The sequence below is a fragment of the Podarcis melisellensis genome (genome assembly GCF_964234715.1).
Source record: "Podarcis melisellensis genome assembly, chromosome: 13".
Lineage (NCBI taxonomy): Eukaryota > Metazoa > Chordata > Lepidosauria > Squamata > Lacertidae > Podarcis > Podarcis melisellensis.
The window spans coordinates 23,992,940-24,015,647 of NC_138545.1; the positions used below are offsets into that span (position 1 = coordinate 23,992,940).

At 48.5% G+C, this 22,708-nt stretch overlaps 1 protein-coding gene across 3 annotated transcripts in view; it reads right to left on the reverse strand.

Annotated features, from left to right (window-relative positions):
• The window catches only part of ARHGEF40 (Rho guanine nucleotide exchange factor 40), a 38,791-nt gene that overhangs the window by 4,007 nt on the left and 12,076 nt on the right, over nucleotides 1-22,708 (reverse strand). The window contains exons 2-19 of one of the 3 annotated variants that reach the window (XM_081885815.1): nucleotides 22,346-22,543; nucleotides 19,827-21,615; nucleotides 14,501-14,621; nucleotides 13,398-13,503; nucleotides 12,422-12,520; nucleotides 11,338-11,454; nucleotides 10,771-10,869; nucleotides 9,283-9,410; nucleotides 8,195-8,312; nucleotides 6,669-7,270; nucleotides 5,499-5,745; nucleotides 4,925-5,011; nucleotides 3,807-4,031; nucleotides 3,344-3,505; nucleotides 2,359-2,521; nucleotides 1,065-1,217; nucleotides 866-972; nucleotides 262-315 (exon numbers count right to left, since the gene is read on the reverse strand). In XM_081885815.1, coding sequence (XP_081741941.1) covers nucleotides 277-315; nucleotides 866-972; nucleotides 1,065-1,217; nucleotides 2,359-2,521; nucleotides 3,344-3,505; nucleotides 3,807-4,031; nucleotides 4,925-5,011; nucleotides 5,499-5,745; nucleotides 6,669-7,270; nucleotides 8,195-8,312; nucleotides 9,283-9,410; nucleotides 10,771-10,869; nucleotides 11,338-11,454; nucleotides 12,422-12,520; nucleotides 13,398-13,503; nucleotides 14,501-14,621; nucleotides 19,827-21,615; nucleotides 22,346-22,543 — 4,560 coding nt within the window. In that variant the 3' untranslated portion in view covers nucleotides 262-276. Of the gene's footprint in view, nucleotides 1-261; nucleotides 316-865; nucleotides 973-1,064; nucleotides 1,218-2,358; nucleotides 2,522-3,343; nucleotides 3,506-3,806; nucleotides 4,032-4,924; nucleotides 5,012-5,498; nucleotides 5,746-6,668; nucleotides 7,271-8,194; nucleotides 8,313-9,282; nucleotides 9,411-10,770; nucleotides 10,870-11,337; nucleotides 11,455-12,421; nucleotides 12,521-13,397; nucleotides 13,504-14,500; nucleotides 14,622-19,826; nucleotides 21,616-22,345; nucleotides 22,544-22,708 lie in introns of those variants that run through there. The other 2 variants (XM_081885814.1, XR_014162459.1) reach the window with 2 other exon arrangements.

The following is a 22,708-nucleotide window of genomic DNA, read 5'->3' on the forward strand; positions in this document are numbered from 1 at the left end:
CAACTGGATAGCCAGTGAGAACAGCACACAAGACAAAGAGAAGCTGCAGGATGGTGAAACACAGATAAACCTGGACAGTACAGTCATACATGTAACATGGATGGAGTGAACTTGAGCAAGTATTGTGCCTGGAAATAAAGGCTCAGAGAAAGACATGGGGAAGTGCCATGTGCTGCACTTTGGGAAAAAGGTGACAGTAGTTAGGTAAAGAGGTGGGAAGGGGTTGCACAAAGGCAGAGAAGTTTGGCAGGGGCTCTGTACCTGGCCGCCATGGCCTCAGAGTGGGGTCACTGGTTCGTCGGCAACGCCAGAGCTCTGGCAAATAAAGAAAACATATGAAAGCCATCAGGGATGGCGTGGTGAATCCTGGTGGGGAAGGGAGGGGGGCAAGGGTGGGACAGGAGGATTGCACTACCACACACAAAAAAGCACACAAGACTTCTGCCCAGGCGCACACAGCCACAGCATGCCCATGACCCTTCTCACAGCAAGGAGAGATTTGGTAGAGCCCCACTGACACTCTTTCACATAAGATGCTTCCCAAACTTAGTGCCTATTTATACAATCGGCAGAATCAAGTGATAAAAGTGGGTGGGTGGGTGTGTTGGCGGGGGGAGTAATGAGCCTAGGGTGTGGATACCTTATTTCTATAGGAAGTTAGCATAAATGGGGCTGAATTCTTCCTGGGTGCGCTCATTTTGTCTGGGTAAGGCGAACCATTTGAACACGTGGCTGTTTCCCTGCTGGCAGCCTGAACTTGTGCACTCCAGGAAAGGCTTTACCACATGATTCTCTCAATTGTATAAATGGACCCATAATAACAGACACCCTTGTCAAAGAGCCTTTGGTTGTTGTGTCCACTCACCGACTGGGGGTGCCCCAAAGCAGTGCTGCTGCCAGGCAACGATCCTCTTCCTTGCCTAGGTAGCTCTTGGTGGCTTGGGGAGGGTCCATCGGACTCGGACGTCTCGGCTAAGGGGAGCAGCAGAGAAAGGTAGGGTTGAGTGCAAATTTGAGCAGCAATGCTTTATGAGAAGGCAGGGAGAACAGCAGTGTGCACTCACCCCTTGGGATGGGCTTGACATCCAGGTCCCATTCCTCTTCCTCAAAGTGGCCGGGTAACGACAGCCCGGGAGGGGCCCCAGGACTAAGGCCGAGAGGGGCCAGGCGCTGGGCAGGGCAGGAGGATATGCTCATTGAGACAGACGGATGGGCAGCTGAAGAGGGAGAGAAAAACATCCAAGGCATTCTTCTTAAAAACTGCTCCGAGTGCTATCAGTACCCTCGGCATTCTCCCATCTCACCAAACAGAAACATCTTTCTGGCCTTTCTCTATGCTAAGCATTAGGTATAGCATGGAATATTCAAAGGGCTATGCCCTACTTTCATACTATTCACACACATATTATGCACATGAGTTCATTTTCCATTTTTTTTCTCCACAAAGAGAGGATAGTGCTCAATGAGGTTATGTGTTGATACCTGACTTTTCTTCCAGTGGAGGCTGGCTCATTATCGCAAGTGGGGTACTGCACCATGAATCTCAGCCTGCCCACACCCACCTGTCTGCCGCCTGATAACCAGCCCAGGGAATTAGTGGCACAATCCACCAGCCATCAACGATCCCTTCTTTCTTTTTCATACAGAAAACAGGTCTTCATTACAGTAAATGACAGAAGCACCTCAGAGGAGTGGGGCAGGCCCTGCTGTTATACCTGGGCAGGACCCTTCTCCACTTCTCCCTAGTTTGCTCAGGAATATTAACTGAAGTGCCCACGAGACCATCTGTTTACATGTGTCCATCTGTACACCGAGATCTCCACCAGAGAGTCTTCTAAGGGCTCCCCTGCCATCTGAGGCACAGCAAGTGGCTGTCAGGGAAAGGGCTTTTTCAGTGGTGGCATCCTTGGTATTGAAATTCCCACCCCAGAGCAGCTTTTCTGTTGCTCATGCCAGTGTCATTCTGGTAGCACACAGAGACCTTTTTATTTCCCCAGATGTCTAGTGCTGTTAATTCTTGCTGGACTGTTTTATTTTGTGCTATATTGCTTCTTTCTTGCCTTTAGCTTATTTAGATGTTGAGAATGTATTATTCTCTGTGTGTTTTAACCCTTTTTTATTGTAAACTACTCTGATCATTCTAACTACAGGAAGGCAGACAACATTTCATAATAAAATAAATAACCATTCCTCTTTGGAGAGCAGTCTGTGCTCTTGGCCCTTTAACTATTTTCACTGAGAGAGGAAGAAAGTGAGGAAGAAGATTAAGAGCTTGTTAAAGTGAAGTAACTGTCTGCATAAACATTGCCCTGATACAATTCTCATCCTGCTGGGACAATCTCTTAGGTAGCCACATACCCTGTCTCCATAGCAGTTGGGCTATAACATTTGTCCATTGATGCTTGACTTCAGCAGAGGCTGCTTGCAGTGTGTAGGCCTGTCGGCCTGGTCCACGTCCAAACCATAGCTCAAAGCGTAGCCCACTAGGCCCCACACTCTCTGTCAGCCCCATGGATGCTGTCTGTGGAAGAAAAAGAGAGGATAATGAAAAGTTAGGATAGGGCCACCTGCAACAAGAAGTAGGAAGTCTATGTTCAAGACTGACCTGGTTCAGACATAACATTAAGCCAAACCGTTACTTTCTGAGTACAGAGAGCGGTTGTGCCCACTCTGTGGAATGCCCTCCCGTCAGATGTCAAGGAAATAATCAACTATCTGACTTTAAGAAGACACCTGAAAGTAGCTCAATATAGGGAAGCTTTTAAGTTTTACTGTGGTTTTATAATTTGTTGGAAGATGCCCACAGTGACTGGGGCAACCCAGTGAGATGGGTGGCATATATGTAAATAAAGTAGAAGTAGTAGTACTAATAATAATAATAGCAGCAGCGTAAATAATAATAGCAGTGTATAGGTTTCCAGAAGGGAAACAGCTACTGCTGTACTCCTCCTCTAGTCCTGCTGCACTGCTGTGAGCTAAGCAATGGTTAGGCTTAGCATGTTGTCTGAACCCAAGCTTCTGGCTTGTCTTGCTTCAGACAAACCATGGTTAATAATCCAGGCTTGTTCTTGGTGTATTATGTAATGCCGAACACCTGTCTTTGCTAAATGTAGCTTTCTTGAATTTTAATCCCATTCATTGTTGCACTGGCAGCTCCTTCCCGCTTTGTGCCCTATGCAAATCAGGGGTGGGGATGTATATTCCACCAAACAGGTCCAGCAATTCCATTATTCTATCCATTTATGCCGCAGGAGCCTGTCTTGTGTGCCAGCGCCCTCCTTCCCAAACCACGCAGCTCACGACTCAAGGAAAGGAGCTCTCCATCGTAGACACACTTGCGCACCTGCAAGGCCTGTTTGCAGACGTAGCCGCTCTCGGGTCCCTTGCACTTGGTGAAGAGCAGCAGCCGCTCAAAGAGGAAGACATGCCGCTGGCACTTACGACGCCCACACACCACGATGAGCTCGCCACGCTGCAGCAGTGGCCCTTGTTCTGATAGTTTCATCTGCAAGGAAACAGGAGGGCTGATCAGAGTCATCTGGCTAAGGTCTCCCACCCCCCACCCCCAATCTCAGAAGTGGTCAAAGGTGTCACTTGTCCAGTTTCCTCGTGTGTGTTCCCACTCAGTGTCCTGCACAGAGATCCCAGAGTGCAGCAAGGGCAAAACCTGGCCATGGGCAAGCACCGGAAGACGGGGATACCTGGTTTGAGTGAGGGACAGGCAGTAGGGGAGGGAGCAGCGCATGCACAGGGAAGCAGCAGGGAGGATGCAGCGCTGCATGCCAGGGGAGCGCCCATGCGCTCACCTCGCAGCCCCGGATCTGCTCTGCGGCCAGCAGGTCCCTGCCTCGCTGCTCCAGGGCCTCCAGCAGCTGCTGGGCCTCCTGCAGGGCTTGGCGGTCAGGCCCCCGCTCCAGCTCACATTCGCGCAGCAGCTCACCCAGGAAGCGCCGGTACCGCTCCAGCTGCTCCAGGGGCACACACAACGTGTGTGCCGTTTGCCCATCCTCACGCAGCTCTGCCGGGCTCTTCTGCATGGAGGAAGGGGAAAGAAAAGGCAGCTGAGCTGGGAGCAGGGCAACAAGATCATCTGCAGAAGTGATGGAACTCAAGGCACTCAATCTCTTGCCCTTCCTTCACCCACCTGCCACAATACCCTGGACTCCTGGATGATGAGGGGTGGTGGGAGGCACCAGGCAGGGAGCCCCCAGGGGAGATCCCAGAGGAGGAAGGCTCATAGCCTGGGAACTGGTGATGGGACGCTGAGGAGAGGTCAGAGGGGGAAGCTTGGGAAGAGAGGCTGGATGCTGAAGGGGCAACAGGGTTTAGTGAACAGGAGGAACCTGTGACAGGGAGCAGTTCAGACTCCAAGGCTGAAGCATCCCAGGAGTCTCCCTCTCCGGCTATCACAAACTTCCCTTCTCCCTGGTCTCCAAGAACTCACAGGATAATGATGAGGGCACAACAGAGACCAGAGGTGCGCATCTGGGAGAGGAGGAGCCCTAGGAGGGGGTGGAACACTGGGATCTTCAGTCCTAACTGCTCTATAGGGGCAAGACCTGCGGGGAAGTGTTACTGAGTTGTATGCAATTTCCTTGAACAAAGAGTTAACTTCACTGACAGCTGACTGTCTCTTTACTCTGACCTGCATCTAACTCCAGCCTTGACAATTGTCTCACCCAGAGTCAGAGAGAGACTGAAAGGTGCACAAAGTTTTCAAAACACCCACATACAGAGGCCAAGCTCCTCACATATCAGATGGCTGCCTAGTTGAACATCAAACTCCCACTAAAGATTAGTGCAATGGAAGGATTTCCAATAAGTGGGTCAAAAGAATCTATTATAAGAGAAAGCTATTCTATCAGCAACCCACCCACACAAAGGTCAAAGTTAAAACTTGGTCCCCTGCGGCCACAGATCTTACCTTGCTGGTGGTTCGAAGCAAAGCCAGGGCAGCCTGGAACTTATGGTGCTCTTTGGCATACGTGGCATAAATTTGAAGCTTCTCTCCCTACAGAAGAAAAGAGAGAGAGAGAAATCCCTCATTCATCCAGCTGAGCAGGAGGCCAGACATCAGGCTGCTGCAATGAAACAATGTGAAATCTAGCTCATGTGAGGGGGATTATTCCTTCTCATCCCCAACCCACCCCCATTTCCTTTAATGGGAAAATATGCCCCAGAGGCGAGCTCAAAGGACAGGATTGTTATCTCTCCTTCTTTTCCACTGGCCCTGTTCTTGCTTCTTTCAACAGAGGTCCAATAGGCATTAATTGGGCAATTAAATTCCCCATCATTTTATCTCTGTGCCAGGAAAGGCTTCAGCTGCTACATTCCTATGTGCCAGAATGGTTAAAAAAAACAGGAGCAGAGCTAGTTTGGTTTTTAAGGTTGTTTTCATTCATCAAAAGAAGCAGGCACAAAGGGAAGAAGGATTTTTCTGTAAGGGAACAACACCAGTGTGCAAGAACAAAATGATATTAGTTTGGGGGGGCACTCACATGTCGCAGGAAGCAGCCCCCAGCACGTGACGGGTGGTTCATGCACCCCTCCAACTCGCCAAGGAAGTAGTTGGTATGGAAAGCCAGCAACTGGTCCCGCAGGGTCCGGAGAGCACTGCCCAAGCACCTCAGTTCGGCTGGCCAGGCCTGTCCCCCAGGTTCTTGGGACAGAGAGAGGGGCTGAGCAAGGGCAGTCAAATACTCCCGCTCACACTCCAGCAGCTCAGCCAGAAGTTGCTGTTGGACCCTGAGGAGAAAGGGGGAGGTTGGAAAAGAATCACACACCCCTCCCTGTGGCTCTGATACAAGGCCCATTTTTACATCCGCCGCTAGAGACTTTGGTAAATAAGCAGTGTGTGCGATATATATATATATATTCGCCAGTTATTTACCAAACACTCTGTGCATAGAAATGATAAAAAGTACACACATATATTTCTACATATACACAAACATGCACATAAAATAAAACGCAATACCAGTACCATCCACTCAGCCCTTCCTAAACAATATAGGGTAGGTGGGTCCTGTGAAGTGAACAATGTTTGTGGGGTGTTGGTGGTGCAATACAGCTGGTGATATAGTGCTAGCAGCTTGGCTAGTGTTGTTGTTGTTATTTTATTAAATTTATTGGTCGCTTTTTCTTTGCCAAAGGCAACTCAAAGCAACTTACAACCAAAACAAACAAACTAACATCCATATAGATACATTTTTTAAAAACCCATTAAAATAATACATTAAAATGCATTAAAAAACGCCCCACCCACTCCTAAGAGGCCACAGAAAGATGGAGACCAAAGACCTGGTTAAAGAGAAAAGCTTTTGCCTGGCACCTAAAGATATATAATGATGGCATCAGGCTAGCCTTCCTGGGGAGAAGATTTGGGTGTCACAGAGGGAGATAGCAGATCAAATGGCAGACACAGGAGGCCTAGCACACAAGCAGCTTCTCTGTACATTTTGATACACTTACAAAGAAAAGCTTGACCATACCACACATTAATTCACAGGAAAAGGGGAGGGTGCAATTTACATTTTCTTGAGCTGGGCCTGGTTGCAAATCTAAGTTTGACAGGTTCAGACTACTATCTTCTCAGCCTCAATCATACCCCTGGGGTAACACAAAGACCGTGGATGGAAAACCTCCCACATGTACCCTCCGCTACTCACCCAAGGCAGCGTCTTCTTTCCGTGCGAGGCGTGGCCCCCCAAGGTGCTTCTGCAACATGGGTCCCGCTACGGCTCAGCAGCACATGCTCACGGGGAGAACAGCTCCTATCTGCCAGCTCACGGCTGCTCACCTCCAGGCCGCGGATGTGCACGCTGGGGCGGCCAGGGTCACTCAAGGCCCGGAAAGCCAGCTGGGAGATGGGGGACAGAGATGATTTGGGGCTGCTGGGAAGGCCCTGCCTCTTCTTGCCACTCTCCAGGACGCCGCTTCGAGTGGGAGAACAGCAAGGCGAGGCCTTGGGGCTGGGGTGCGGCTGGAAGAGGGAGGTCAGGCTGCAAGAGGAGCCAAATCTGGACCCCAGGCCCCAGCCATGCTTGGGTGAGGAGGAGGCACTGATGCTGCAGGCCCGGGGCCGTGGGGCACAGCCAGCTTCTGGCATGAGCTGCATCCTCCCTGGGGACTTGGGGCTCTGCAGCAGTGTCCTCTCCAGTGATGCCCCCTCAGCCAACCCTTCGACAGGCCTCTTTGCTTCCCTCTTCTCTTCTACACAGTTGCCAGTAGATTCAAGATGGGCCTTGTTTTCCAGAGCTTGTTCCTGAACCTGTATAGAAGTGGGAGAAAAAGAGAGAAGTAGCAAAAGCTTGGCCAATCCCAGGAGGCTGCTCTCTGTTGACCTCACTGTTTCATATATCGCCAGTGTACAAATTCCACTGTAATTTAGGATCTTTGATAGCTCCTGAGCATTGCAGTCCCATTCCGCGCCCGCAAAATGTGGAGGTGGCAGGGCAAACAGAAATCTCTCCAGCTGCATCTGATCTTGGAGCTGTGCAAAGTGGAAATACTATCAGTGGGTCAATCCAGCCACCCTCTAGAGCTGGCCCTGGTTGCCATTTCAAAGGCCCAAAGTCTTTAGCTTCTGCACAAAGAGAGGTGAAATTCTGAACAAGAGATTTTATCATCACAGCATCTCTATAGTCTCACCACACCTCTACCACTTCCACAGTTGGTATACCTATCCTGTTTCTGTAACCCCTGCATTTCTTTCGCCATAATGCCTCCTCAGAGCTCCTTCAGACATGGTGCCTACATTTATCCCCTTCTTCCATCACCTGCCTGAGGAAAACTGAGCCCTATAAAGCAATGATCTGTGAAGCTCCTCTCATCCCTTTCAACAACTCCCAGCAGGATCAAGACTCATGCTTCAGACATGACTGTTTGTAGGTGCATTGTAGGTTTTTAGGCCTAGCATCTCTCCCGAACGTCCTCTGCAGAATTCCTCCAGCTTGATTTGTATAGTTCAGTTCTAGGAACAGTAATAATGAGCTTCAGAGGTAAGGCCCAACTTGGCCAATGGTTAGGGATATCAGGAGTTGTAGTCCCAGTGATGTCTTTAAGGCTCCTTCAGCTCAGTTGCCAAACACTAAGAAAAAGAAGGGAAACTTCTCTTCGCTGGTACCAGCTCTTCCAAAGCCCCGAAGGCTGCAGCTTTCCCCAAGGACACATAATGAGGGACTTCAGGAATTACCTGTGTGTTTTCCCGTTCCTGTTGCAGCACCTCCAGGCGCCGGTTGCTGAGCTGGACCAGGCCATGAAGGGCCTCATCCACCTCTTGGTAGAGCCTGGTAGCAGCCACAGCCTCTGTACTGCAGGGGGAAAGGACACACACAGTTACTCTGAGCCTTGCGGTATGAAGCTGCTGCATGAAGCGAGGAAGGAAGAAACTGGTGTGGGCCAGGCTAATGCCAGTGAAGGCCAAACTGAACGTGACCCACTTACGGCCATTCTGGGGAACAATCCCCTTCCGCTCGGCTATTTTGCTTTACATAACAGAAGGTTCTGTCTGCTTCAATGGAAGATGCCAACGTGTACAAAAAGAGGGTTTGAGGAAAGTTTGGATAAAAATCTGTTGAAAATTCTTTACATGGGACATTCTCCCTGGGCGGAGAGGGACAGGAATCAGCCCTCACAGGCCAATGGCTGCATACTGCTGCAAGTCTTTTCACTGCTCCAGATCAGCTAAAATGTTGCTGCCTTCCCACCCCCACCTTGTGTTTCAGAGATCTTAGGAACAAGCTACACGCTACATATATCAGGGACTGTTTGTGACCCAATGGCCACATTTCAAATGTTAAGGGAGTGCTGGGGGGCACCAGTCACAAAATGGCTGCCATGGAAGATGGGGTGTCATAGTGCAAAACAGATGCCATTGCGCAGCATGACATAAAGTTAGAGAGAGAGCCAAGAACAACTTCATGCTTACAATGGGAAATCAGCTATGTCTAGCTGGTCCTGGTGGTGCAGATCACACAATATTGATTACACACACACACACACACACACACACACACAATGGAAATCAGGCTGCTAAGCTACCTTCCCTGCCACCCACTCACACACCAATTAAGCATCCCCTCCAGATACGTAAGCACATAACTGCAGGATTACTCCAACAGGCAGGAAGGTTAATTGAACAGCAGTGAAGTGTATTATACAATAGCTTTAAAAGCTATGCATAAGTGCTGTTGTTATTTTACATAACTCTGCTACAGAACAAATGGGAACAGGGGACAAAGAGAACTTTCTGCTATGATGCCCTGCAGCCCTGATCCTCACCTGCAGGACCCCAGGGGAGGCAGCCGTGCCAGCAAGGCCCCCCCACGGCGCTGGAGTTCCAGCAGGCGCGGCTCTGAGAGGAGCTTCTGCATGGTCTCTTGGTGCAAGGTGATCTGGGCCGACAGTTCCTACAGGGGTGAGATCCTAGCAGTTAGGACAAGGCAAAGGGAATGGGTTGGGGGATAGTGGAATGGGAATTCTGACTTCAACGACAAAAAAGAAACTATGGCAACGTGGTAATGCTGCATACCAGCGCTGACATGACTATCATAATAACTAGCATAGAACAAAACAGCACAGCAACACAACCAGTCCTGACTCCTCCACGCAACATGTTTATTCAGAATTCATCCTGATATGTTTGCACCAAGCTAATACAGAGGTTAGATTGCATCCAGTCTTTATTGAGCATTCATGCTGATTTGTTTACGGAGCAGTTAGAGATACAGTCAAACCTCGGATCCCGAACACCTCCATTTTGGAATGTTTCGGCTTCCAAATGCAGAAAACCTGGAAGTAAATGCTCTGGTTTTCAAACGTTTTTCGGAAGCCGGACATCCAACGCAGCTCCACTAAGTGCAGGAAGCTCCTGCAACCAATCGGAAGCCGCGCCTCAGTTGTCAAACATTTCGGAAGCCAAACGGGCTTCCAGAATGGATTACGTTCGACAACTGAGGTTTGACTGTACTGGAAAAAAATCACTAAAGTCATGCACATTCTGTGCTTTAAAAACTGGGGGGGACCCCATTCAGATCCTCAGTAACCCAAATACTGCAGCAAAAACCCTGGATTCTACAATGGCCAAATAATCAAGCAATATTGTTGATATTCACCTTACTTTGAATAATTTTTACAGCCGCTACTCATCAAAGGGAAGAGCAAAGAGATACACAAAGTGGTGAAACCTCACTTCCTGACCACTAGACCCTCCACAGTTACCCCAACCCTCCACAGAAAACTAAGCAGCCTGCACTCTGAAGTGGTACAACCAAGATGTAGGTTTATTTAGTCACTGTCTTAATTTTCTCACTCTTATTACTGTAGCAGTACACAAGGGAGTATCTGCAAAAAGATTCCAGTCTTTTTTAGCATGCCATGCTGGCGTTTCTCCACACTATATGATTCTTTCTAGGACTAATGCAAAATACATGAATTACATGCAGGCCTGTGGCCAACTGAACCAAAGTTCAGTCCCATCTTAGTGTCCCCAGAGGAATGGTTATGCTGATGTTTTCACAGTAGGTAAGTTTGCATTCCTATGCACACTTACCTGAGAGTAAGCCCCATTGTACTCAATCGGGCTTACTTCTGAGCAGACATGTCCGTATCTTATTTAAGACTGTAAGTCGTAACAACTATAGAACCACAAGTGAACCAGAGAAACGTACAAGTCCATAAACAGAAGTATCACACATCACAAAAACAAACCAATTACTTGCTATGTTCCTGCACCCTCATAGTCTCTGGAGAACCACCACATGAGTTTACCTCTTGACTTGACGCTGTTCCCACTGCTTCAAGGTGGGCACTGGCCTCGCACACAGCCTGTAGGACACTACGACAGAGTGACTGCAGTTGCTCAAGAGCCTGTACAGAGAGAAGAGGTGGGGCAGAGGAAGATAAGTACCACAGAAGTGCCGAGCAGGAATATACATGAAGGTCACCCAGAGAAAATGCCTTGTGAGAGAAGGAGGAGTCACAGTGGCCCGTTGTCATTTGTGGTTAGTGGTCTGTGGGCCCACACGAGACCCAAGTTAACACAGAGTCTGAATGCAGCTGGAGTGGGGTGAGAAGGTTCAAGGATATGCTGAAAGCCAGTAAGGAAAAGGCTACCTGTGGACACGACGCCAAAATTTGTGGGTGCCCAGCTCCTTCATGGGAAGTTTTGTGGGTGATGTGGCACCCAGGGAGCCGGCGCCTATGACATTAACCGTATACCACTAGGAAGGAAAGGCAGGGGGATTCTGTGCAGGGCTGCGGGGAGGCTGCCTTGGTTCCATGGATGAACCATGTGCAGAAGCGCACAAGGTCCATTTCCTTGTTAATCTCTCTTACCTGGTGTTCCTCAACCCATTTGCGTGCTGAGTAGTTCAGGGTCCCTCCTAGTGTCGGAGTCAGCTGGTCCAAAGCCACATAATGTGGCAGTTCAGGAAGAGAGAGAACTCTGACCTCCTGTGGGGAAAGGAGTCTATTAGGTCAGAGGCAATCCTGCCTCCTTGCATCAGTGCCTAACCCCAGTCCCTTCACCACCCATCTTCTGCTCCAGTCGTGAACCCTAGGTTCAAGTTAGGCCCAAACTAACATTAGAGAAGAGAGGGGCAGTCCTTAGCTATTTATAATTATCACACACACACACACACACACACACACACACAGATATATATATATGTACACACACACACACACACACACACACACACACATATATCTTGGAAGTACAGTTATGTACGACAAAGTACAAATTATGTTGTCTCTTTCAGTGTTCTCTCTGCAGTATTTTGTCATGTTTATAGTCCACTATTTTTATTCTGCAAATAGAGTGCTGGCTGGGGCTTAGGAGGCCTGGATTAAAATCCAATAACCTCCAACTTGTTCTTCAAGATGAGGCTCTACTCATTGTTCCCATGAGCATTCCTGGTACAGGGGCATGCAATGGGGCCTTCTCTGTGGTGACACCCCAACACTAGAATGCTCTCCATTTGGCGGTACATTTTCCCTCCTTCCTTTATACATTGAGACACTAGCCGAAGATGCTTCTGCTAGGCTTTTACAAAACGAGTAAAGTTGCTTCAATACCTAACAACTACAGGTAAGGTTTTTTGTGTTTTAATGGTTCTGATATTTTAAAATCATATTTGGCTATCTGTTGTGCTTTATTTATTGGAAGTACTTTTTTATTGTGCATTGCACTGGGATCCCTTGGGAAGAAAGGTGATTCAGAAATGCAGTCAATAAGTGACCTTTCCCCCTTAGCCATGAAGGTCACTGGGTGACCTTGGGCCAGTCACAGTCTCTCAGCATAAGCTACCTTACAGGGTTGTTGTGATGGTAAAATGGGAAGAGAGGGGGCTATGTACACTACCTTGAGCACCTTGGAGGAAAAAGTGGTATATAAATAATAATAAATAGGAGAACTTACCACAGCAGGTTCCAAAGCCAGCTCCTCTTCATGGGGTACAAAACGGTCATCAGGTGGCAATATCACCAGCAGCTGACGGATGGGGGCTGGAGAACTCTCCTAAAAAGATAAAGGATTTTGCTTTATGGAGGCGTATTTGCATAAGGCTCTCATAGAGTAGGAAGAAAAGATGGGAGGTGGTTCTGAGATACAGGCAGAGGGAGAAAAAGTTGTGGATTGGGGAAGAGGAGGGGGCCTTGGACATGGGGCATAGCCACAAGAGCTGCAATATTCTGTGGTATGCAAGAGGCAACAAGGGGTCACAGAAAGGGCTTCTTAGTAGTGGCTCTCAGACAACGAAATGGAAAAGCCAAAGCTTTACCGTATTGCTACCCCATCCCTCCTCTGGGTGGGATAGAAATTTAATTAATAAATTAATATATTGTCAAAAGGGTGGAAAGCTTTGTTGTTGTTTTAATCCAGTACAGTGGTACCTCGGGTTAAGTACTTAATTCGTTCCGGAGGTCCGTTCTTAACCTGAAACTGTTCTTAACCTGAAGCACCACTTTAGCTAATGGGGCCTCCTGCTGCTGCCGCACCGCCGGAGCACAATTTCTGTTCTCATCCTGAAGCAAAGTTCTTAACCTGAAGCAATATTTCTGGGTTAGCGGAGTCTGTAACCTGAAGAGTATGTAACCTGAGGTACCACTGTACCATTTTGATGTCCAGGGCAGAAGGGTTGGTGATCACTTTTCATTATGTAATCGTAATCATCGCCATGATCATTACTGTTATTATGCCATTATACATACCTATCCTAAATATGGAAGGCTGTGACAGTGAGCACCTTCTCGTCCCCCTCCCCTTTACATTCTGAAGATATTGCCATAATAAATTATTGCTGCATCAGTAAAACCCACAGCCTGTCTACTGAGAACAGGAGCAGAAAACACGAGGACACAGATACAGAGCTCCTACAGTCGAGTCAGGAAGATACCTGGAATGTCCTAATGGCCGGCAGCAGCACAGGGGCCTGGAGGGCCCAGTCATCCACCTGGCTCAGGTCCAACAATAGTGTCAACCCACGGGCCTTCAGCTCTTGCCTGGAACAATTGTGGAGAGAAAAGGGAGAAATGGAGCTGCAAAGTCATCAAAGGGGCAGCAAAGTCAGTGTACAAAAGCTGGTCAGCATATTTCACTTGTGAAAGGCTTCATGGAAGCATAAGGCTTATATTACCCTCACAATAACCCCACTCTAGGCCACAGTTGTACAGATGAGAAAACTAAAGAAATTTCTGTGTATATATATATATATTTGCTTTCTGTGTACTATCATTAGTACACACTAGGCACAGGAGGAAATTCTTTGTTGTTAACAATTCCAAATTAAGAAGTAGAGAACTGACAGCAACTGTGCACTGAATGGTATTAATTAACATCATGGTGTTCAGAGTGCTCCACATACATTATATCAGCACAGTTTACTGGCCCTTATTAGGTAGGCCTGCATTATTATCTCCACAGATGAGGAGAGGGCGGTGGGATCTAGTGGCTTATTTAAAGCAGGGATGGGGAACCCGAGGTCCTCTGAATGCAAGCTGGGGCTGACGGGAGTCAGGAGTCAAAGAGCAACAGGAAGGCCACAGGTTCCCTATCCCTGGCTTAAAGCCATGAAATGAATTCATGGTAAGATATGAACTGAGGGGTTTTTTCTAGCTCACTGCTCATGCCCTTAACCATGATGCCACACTAGCTCATGAAAACACTCACACTTGGTGCAAACAGTGCCTCAAAGGCACTTTTTAGCATCATGTGTCAAAGCAGCTTTAAGTTACAAATTTAAGCCAATTTGACTGTTAATGGCTTTCCAAAGTGGTTTCTGTTAGCTTGCTATTTTATGACGATGCTGAGGAGAATTTACTGAATTTTCAACCTTTCTTGATGAATTTATTTTATGTTTCTTTGGAAAGAAATCCTGACAATCAGCCTCACTCCAAGACTATTTACATCTTTGTTAGCACAGCTGTTTACTCAAGCCGACACACTTTATCTCCTGCTAGGTCACCTTGGGAGGAGCAGCATCTTGAGGTAAAAGTTTACCTGAGAAGGGAGTACAGGTATCTCATGGTATTGACTAGATCAGTTTGTCCTGGTGGCAGCTCATCCCGAAGAGGCTGAGGCACCACAATCAGCAAGGGCCGTCCTGACCTGTCCATTCCTCCTGTGGAGGGAGCATCAGAAGAAAAAACATAAGGTACATTTGTCCTGGAACCTGGGAAAGCTTCCGGTCCTGATTTAAACAAACGAACAGGTTAGCCACTCAAAATCCAAATTTCATTGACTCCAAACTTCCTTTTCTTGCGTTGCCACCCAACCCCAGCTGCTCAGTTACTGGGAAACAGCAAACAGCAGGAGGGAGAGAGAGAGAGGGGGGGGGTTGCGGCTTCAAGAACCTATCAAGAAAGTTGAGGGGCAAAAAAAGCATTTGGGCCCATGGCTTCAAGGCAAGCAGGAACTTGGAGCGAGGTCTGACAGAGCCTTTCTTCTTAACAGCCACTTTTTTCACTGGGAATAGCAAGGGATAGAAGCCTTTAAAACCACTACTCTAAAGTGCACAGTTTTAAATTAAGACCTTAGCAAGCATTTGAGGATATCGGGAAGCATACATTCTGATGGTTCCTGAACCCTTTTGATGCCATTCGAACAAAATGATGGCAGGCATTATAGTGAAGAAGAGCTGGGAAGGGGGGATGAGGCTTGTGAAATGTTCTTTCCAGTGGCGTAGCGTGGGTTGTCAGCACCTGGGGCAAGCCAAGTAATTTGCACCCCCTAACCCATGGATTTGCGCCCCCTAACCCATGGATTTACGCCCCCTAACCCCCAGACGGTGCAGCCGGCCCCCCGTGCACCCCCCACGCTACGCCACTGGTTCTTTCTAAGGGCTGGTTAGAAAGGATCTGTGGGCAAGATCTTCCCTTACTTGCCAAAAGGCTGTGGAACAGCCAAGAGGTCTGATCCACTTTAGTCCTGACTCACAGTTAATCCTTATTCCTTCCTCTGAAATCACACTGAGCTTAGATGCCACTCAAATCCCCACCATATAATTAAATTGTTCACACATTGCAGTTCTAAAGGGTACACCTTAAGGTTTAAGTATACATCTCAAAACGCAGCCTGTGAATGAGACAAAACACATGCTTCCCTCAGAGAAGTAAACTTGGCTGCAGCACTTTGCCAAGTATACAGATGGTTGCAAACCTTGTTTTTGCTGCATGTTAAGAGTGTGGAAAAGCCCAGATGCAACTATATCAATGAAGAAGTTTGATATGCTTGCATGCTAAAGCAGAGATAATACAAGATTAAAGAGGACAGATTTTAGCCATTGCCATATGCAAGCCATGCCTATTTACCAAACCAACACAAAACGCTTTTTAAAAATAGACTATAACAGAAAAGAACCCCTGAGCTCATGCTCCATAAAATAGTTACTGCACTATCTTCCCAGGGTTATGTTGCCTTTTGGGGTTGGGAAAAAGTGGTAATTTCCTACTGATTGAAAAAAAAATCCATTTCCTACCAGTTCCTATAATTTATTTGCTCCATAACAGCAAACACACAGCACAAAGGCCTAGATCCTAAGATGTTAGCATAAGACAGTTCACAGAAGGAAAGTTTCTAATTCCTGCCTTCGCAGAAGAGCTACATAAAACCCTCCAAAAAGCCTAAATGGAAGCTCAGCCCCCCTCCCCAACAATGTAAGGATAGAGCTTGAATCCTAAGATAATTTCACTTAAAGAAGTTCACATAGAGAAAGTTTTTCCATTCCTTCCTCCCTTCTGAAGAGGGAGCACACACACACAAGAGACCCTCAATGAAGCCTTTGTGAGGGTGGCAGGTGGCTGCAGGTAAGAGGAAGGGACAGAAAATTTTATTTCTATGAGCTTCCATAAGTTAACTAAGGATCCATCAAAGCCATAGCATGCATTGTTCTTTTTGGGTAGAGGGGAAGGAGGGATCCATCTAGATACCTAGACCCTGAATGTTCCGTACCCTGCAACATTTATCCAATGAAAATAGGGACGACCTATTCCATAATAATAATAATTTTACTTTTTATACCCCACCAATTTGACTGGGTTGCTGCAGCCACTCTGGGCAACTTCCAACATATATAAAAACATAATAAACATTAAACATTAAAAAACTTCCCTATACAGGGCTGCCTTCAGATGGCTCAGGGGTCAGATAACTCCATACCCTGCAAAAATTTCTCTGATGAGAATAGGAACATCCTAAGGAAAAGCAGGACATTCTAGGATCAAATCAGAAACTGGGACAGCTTTTGTAAATCAGGGGCTGTCCCTGGGAAATAGGGACACTTGGAAGGTCTGATGTTTGGTCAGAAATAGTGTAAGTACTCTACTTTTGTGACTTGCAATTACTTTGCAGATATGGAAGTTGTATCACTCTTAACTGACAAAATTAAGGCTGTTTAAAAGACACTCCCCACCCACCTTTCATTGTTTTCCTTTAGGAAAATCTTGCCAAGCGAGTTACCTTTTTCTTTAAGTTACCTGTTCTTATAAACACACACCCAGATGGTGACACACTGTCATTGTAATGAAAATTCTTCCGTTTCCCCTGCTGCTGTATTGTGTGCTGGGATATATTGCCCTACACCACAGATGGGGAACACATGCCACCCTCCAGGTGTTGCTGGATCACAACTCCCATCATCCATGATCTTTGGCCATGCTCGCTGGGACTGATGGGAGTTGTAGTTCAGCAACACCTAGCGGGCCAAGGGTTCTCCATCCCTGCCCTATACAAATGTAAGCTCGCCCTACAGGTCTTTTTCAAAGCACTGTTGTGTTGCATGGAGGAACGCATTGTCATCACTAAGTTGATGTGCTGTGGGAAAGGGCAGCAATCAGATCCCAAAGTTCTCGGCCTTTGCTTCCTCCGAGTCTTCTGCCAATGGAAGTTCTTCTATCGAAGGAAAAATCTTTCCAACAGAGGAAGCGAGAACCTTTGGATCCAGCCCCAAAGGTCTCTACCACATCAGTTGAAAGGAAACAGCCTTTCCCCCCTAACCTCAGTTTAGATGGCTCTTAAAATGGATTAGATGAATGCAGGGGGAAACAGGTCAATCAAAGGTTATTAGCCATGAAAGCGAAATGGAACCTCCATGCTAGTGGAGCAATTTAGCTCTGAATACCGGATGCTGGGAACAGATTTTTTTGGGGGGGTGGGGAGAGTTATTGCCTAGCACACCCTGTTTTTGAGCTCCCAAAGGCATCTGATTGGCTGCTGCTGAACATGGGACTAATTGCTGCTCTGATCTGTTCTGATAGGGTTGTTCTTCAGACAGTTCAAATAACCGCCCCCCACACACACACTGGAAAAAGATGTGGGGGGAGGTCTCTGCCCACTTCCACTGATGTACCAAGTGGTCATGCCCCGCCCCTCAACTCATTCAGAGTGTGTCAGAAGGAGGCCTAGGAATACCTCAAGCGAGTTCTCCCTTGCTTGGAGAAGTTTTATGCACGTATAGCAGTGCACATACAGAGTTCCTTTCAACATGCTCTAAACATATATGGATGGCATGGTAAACAGAATGTGAAGCTAACCCACATGGCCCCTGCCCCATGTTCTTTCTGTGTGTGGAGGGTCCTCTGATCCCCCTCTTATCATCTCACCAAAAAGCTAAATTGGGAGAGGGAAAAGAATGAGACAAATTCAAAGAAAATAATGGCGCTTAACCACACGTTCAGATGCACTGTTACTTCTGATGACCAGTTTGTTAAATATAGAGGGACCCTAAAGAGTGCCACTAATATTATGCCTTTTTGAAGCAGCTCCTCCCTTTGTCCTCCCCTGTAACATTCCAGTTTTCCCCTTCCTTTCTGTCCTGCCTTTGTTTACGCTTCCCTTTAGTGACTGCCCTCAGGGAGGTCTGCCTCCCATTTTGCAAGCCACAGGCCTCTGGTAACGTGATCAGGCTCTGGTGTTATTTTGGGTCGTGTCTTGTGGCTTTGGGTTAGGGAGTGGTTTTTGCAAACTGCTGTGATGTGGCATGTGAGGAGGTTTGTTTTGCTCAGACCTTGTGATGTTGAGGAAGATGGCAAAATGTGGGCGAAAGGACAGTCGGTTTGGGAAGCCCAAGGAGACTAGTTTTGCAGAGATCTTACGCACAGTCAGACACAGGCTGCAGTGTGCAATGGCCCCTTGGGTTTCCCACTTGCCAGAGTACCTCCATTCTAATCCATGCTTCCCAAGCCTATGCATATTTACTGGGAAGTTAAGCAGTACTGCATTTGATGGGATTTGCTCTCACGCAGTGCGCACAGAATTCCAGACTTGGTGTTGGAATCCCATCCCAAGTTCCCATGGTGCACTTCCACTGTTCTGCACTCTGGTTAATATGGGGCACAATCCACTGGAGAATTCTTCTGCACACGCCCCACTGAAATTAAAAGAAGCTGTATAATGGGCTCTCGCACAGCTCCTACTAATTTCAGCCAGGAGGACCAGTTGGTCGATTGCGCCCTGTGGGCCACACTTGCCTGCCTCCCACTCCACCATTTTCAATGGCAACCAAAATCTACGTCCCCAGGTGGCCTTTCCTCACCTTAATGCACCTCTCGGTTAAGGGCAGCTCTGAACCAATTTTGTACCTGTTTATGGTTTTCTCTTAGCACTAGCCTCACCCAGCATCTCTGGCACTACTTCCCCATCCCTGCGTAGTGGAGAAGGGCAGAAGAGAGACAGAGGGAATAAACATTCCAGGGACAGGAATGTGCTCCAACAACTTGGGAGTGCACAGCCTCCAAAGTAGAAAAATGATAACAAAAGGGAAAAGCCTATCCATAGTGGAAAGCCATTTCTTAAAATAGAAAAGGTAGAAGCAGGGGGGATCTATGGGACTCGCCGCAGAGATGTCACAAGCATCATCCAAGAGGTGGATCCTCGCAATCCATAATTACATTTAACACATAGATGGTGCTTTAATTGCAATAATCTTTGCAACAGCCCTGTAAGAGAAAGCAGTTTTATTTTACCTGTAGGACAGATGGGAGTGGGCAAAAGCTGAAAGCTGATGGCTTGTCTACCCTTACCCAGTGAGTTTGTGGGATCCTTTGCAACAGCTATGACTTCCTCATGCAAAAGCAGCATTTAAGCCTCAACTGGCTTAAAACCAGCTTTTGATTGTAGTGTGAGTGGATAAGCTAACCAAAGCCTGTTTTCCCATTTATAAAATGAATATAATCCCGACACTGTATTCCCACACTGTTGTGAATACAGAAGCATAGGGGTCCAAAGTTTTCTGCACATCCTAAGGGTTACAAGAAGGACAAAACAAGGCAGTTTCAAATCCTGAAAAGATGACTATCTGGACCCAAGACAGCCTTGCTTTGTCACTTACCTGTTAGAGCAAAGACACCCGAAAGCACAAGCGCCCAGTCTACAGCTTGCCCGAGATGAACTGCAGCAAGGTGAGGCGAATTCTGTGTTTCCTCTGCGCCCTGCTCAGCTGCAGTACTTAGGGCATCCTCTCTCCCATCAGCACTTGGCTCCTTCTTCTTTGGCAATGGGATCAACGTTGCTTCTTCGGTACTAATGGGGAGGCCCTGTTCTCCCATACAAGGCCCTTCAGTACCATCCACCCCTTGCCCTGGGGGGCTGATGCTCTGCTCCTCTCTGCCAACTGCAGGTCCGTCAGCCTCCGCAAAAGCAGCTGGGTCTTCGGCACAAAGGCTTGGGCCTTCTCTGCTAATGCCCCTTCCACTGGTGCCAATGCCACCATCGCCGACAGAAAGAGAGCACTTTTCTGCATCACCCTCTGGCTCCCTGGTGTCAACAGTACATTCTCCAGTGCCAGCAGCCAACTCACTGGCACTGACAACCTCCTCTCTGGCGACAAGGCTTCGATCCCCAGGGACGCTACTTCTCTCCTGGGTGCTGCCGCAAACTGCGATGCTGACACAGCAGTCCTCGATGCTAGCTGCTTGCTCTTGGGTGCTAATTACAGCTTCTGCATTCCTCGAATCCTGTTCCCTTGTACCAACAGAAATTTCCTCTTTCCTGGGCTCTTTTATATCGGTAGAAGCTGCTTCTTCTTTGCTAGCCGAATCGACCCCCTGTCTAATTCGTCCGCCGCCGCCTCTCCCGGCCCCCTTTTTCTTCCTGCGGTTTCCCTTGGAGTTGCGTTTTGGTGTGGCTGCAGCCGGAGAGTGGTTCTCATTGCTGTCCTCCTTGGAATGAGCAGGATCGTGGTGGACAGTTCCTGGCACCTCAGCTTTCCCTTGTCCTGTGTCCTCAGTGGTGGCGGCAGCAGCAGCAGCAACAACATCAAAAATGGCCGCCCGTGCCTCAGTTCCAGAGGGGCTCTGGTTTTGCTCTTGTTGCCCAGGACTCAAGCTTGCCACTTCCTGAGAGGCTTCTGATGCTAAACCCAGGACTAGAGTAGGATTTCCTCTCTGCTGCTCAACCCTATCCCCCCGAGCACTGCTTTCTCGGCTGCACCTCTCCGCCTCCTGGGTTTTGCAGGCCTGGCGCAAGGCAAAGTTCTCCCCACACCCAGACTTGTGGTGGAGCCAGGCCCGATGGCGCCGGCTCCTGCTCTTATTGTGCCCCTTGCGAGTAGGCATTGTCTGAATTTGGGTACCACAAGGCTGTGGGATCCTGGGGGCTTGGTGCAGGGTGGGGCTGACCTCCAGGAGGTGAACGTATTCCCCCTCAGATTCCCGGTTCTCGCCGCCGGAATGGCGACCGTCTCCAGGGCTCCGGGCCCCCAGGACCTCAGGAGGCAAATCCGCAGGGCACCGCTGGCCCACAATGAACCCGTCCTTGTGCACAAACTGGGGGTAGACCAGTTCTGGCCAGGGCAGGCTCAGCACCTTCTCTCCAGCAGCCAGGAGGCAACGCTCCAGGCGCCCAGCTCGGCGTTCCTTGTTGATGCCATTGAGCCACTCGACGGTGAAAAGGAAGGGGTAGGAGTCAGAGGACACAGGCAGCTCCTGGACACCACGGCCCTCTGGGGACAGACATTTCAGCACCAGACGCGGAGAGCACTCCCGGTGAGGCACCACTTGCAGGTAAAAATCGCCAGGGCAGAGGTGCTGCCAGGGCAGCGAGCCCAGCTGCACTAGGACCTTCTCACGGAGGCACAGTGGCCAACCCTCGTGGCAGAACACAAAGCCACTATACTGAGCCTGCAACAGTGGGAAAGAGAGGCACAGAATTATATATGCAGCACTGCCTTGGGAGAAAAGAAAATTGTGCATCAAGAAATGCTAAGTCCCGTGACAATGAATATACTGAAGATTTGTTTATTTTGCACCATCTATTTTGCTTCTGCCAACCTCGCAGAGGGGCAAAGAGCCACTCCCTGATCATGAGAAATCCTGTCCCACCCTCCTTTGGCAGCTGGCATTTCACCAGTCAAAGGATTTATAAGAATCCCTCCAGCATCTTACGGGCTAAAAACTTGGTTTCTGCACCAAAGCTGAGATTTCCATGATGCACACAGTTCCTGCTTTTGCATGGCACCATCATGGAATCCACACAACTGATGGGGAGGGGAGGGGGAAGCCCAGTGCACGGCTTAACATTTCAAAGAGCCCTAAAGCTGAAGAAAATGTACACTCCTTCTCTAAACTGCCACCCACCCACATCTGCCAACAGCCAAATGGGGGTACAAGGTTGATGTGTTTGGAACTTATTGTCTGGAGCAAGGGGGATGCTGAAGTTAATAAGACTCGGCCTGACTCTTGGAGCGAGCTCTAGCGCAGAAGGGGAACTCCACCAGCTGTGGTTCTACAGGTCTGTAATGGGATTCCAGCATCAGAACAGAATGCTTTTATACTGCCCCTGTGCTGAGCTAGATTTCCCACTCAGAGGGATACTCCGGAGGAACAGAGCCAAACCGATGCAGCAGCTCACACAGGCTTCACTCTGGATGCGAGCCAGGATGTGCTTGGCAGGAACAAGGAAGTCGAGGGTGTAGCGCAGGGCGTCGTGCTGGTACGTCCGCTCCAGCACCTCGAAGACCTGGCTCAGCAGGGTGGGGGCAGTGGCTTCGAAGGGGGGGTACAAGGCGGCCAGCGTACTCTGGACGCATTCTTCAACCGGCTCAGGCTCCTGCAAAGAGAGAGAGCATAGTGAGGGGAAAACAGCATCCAACAGTAGCCTCCCCTGCACCTTCCCTTTCTGCCCCATCGCCAGCTCCCTGGCTCTTTAATGCCCATACAATCACCAGGGAATCTATGCCAATTCCCAGACCATTAAATACTCCAGGACAAACTC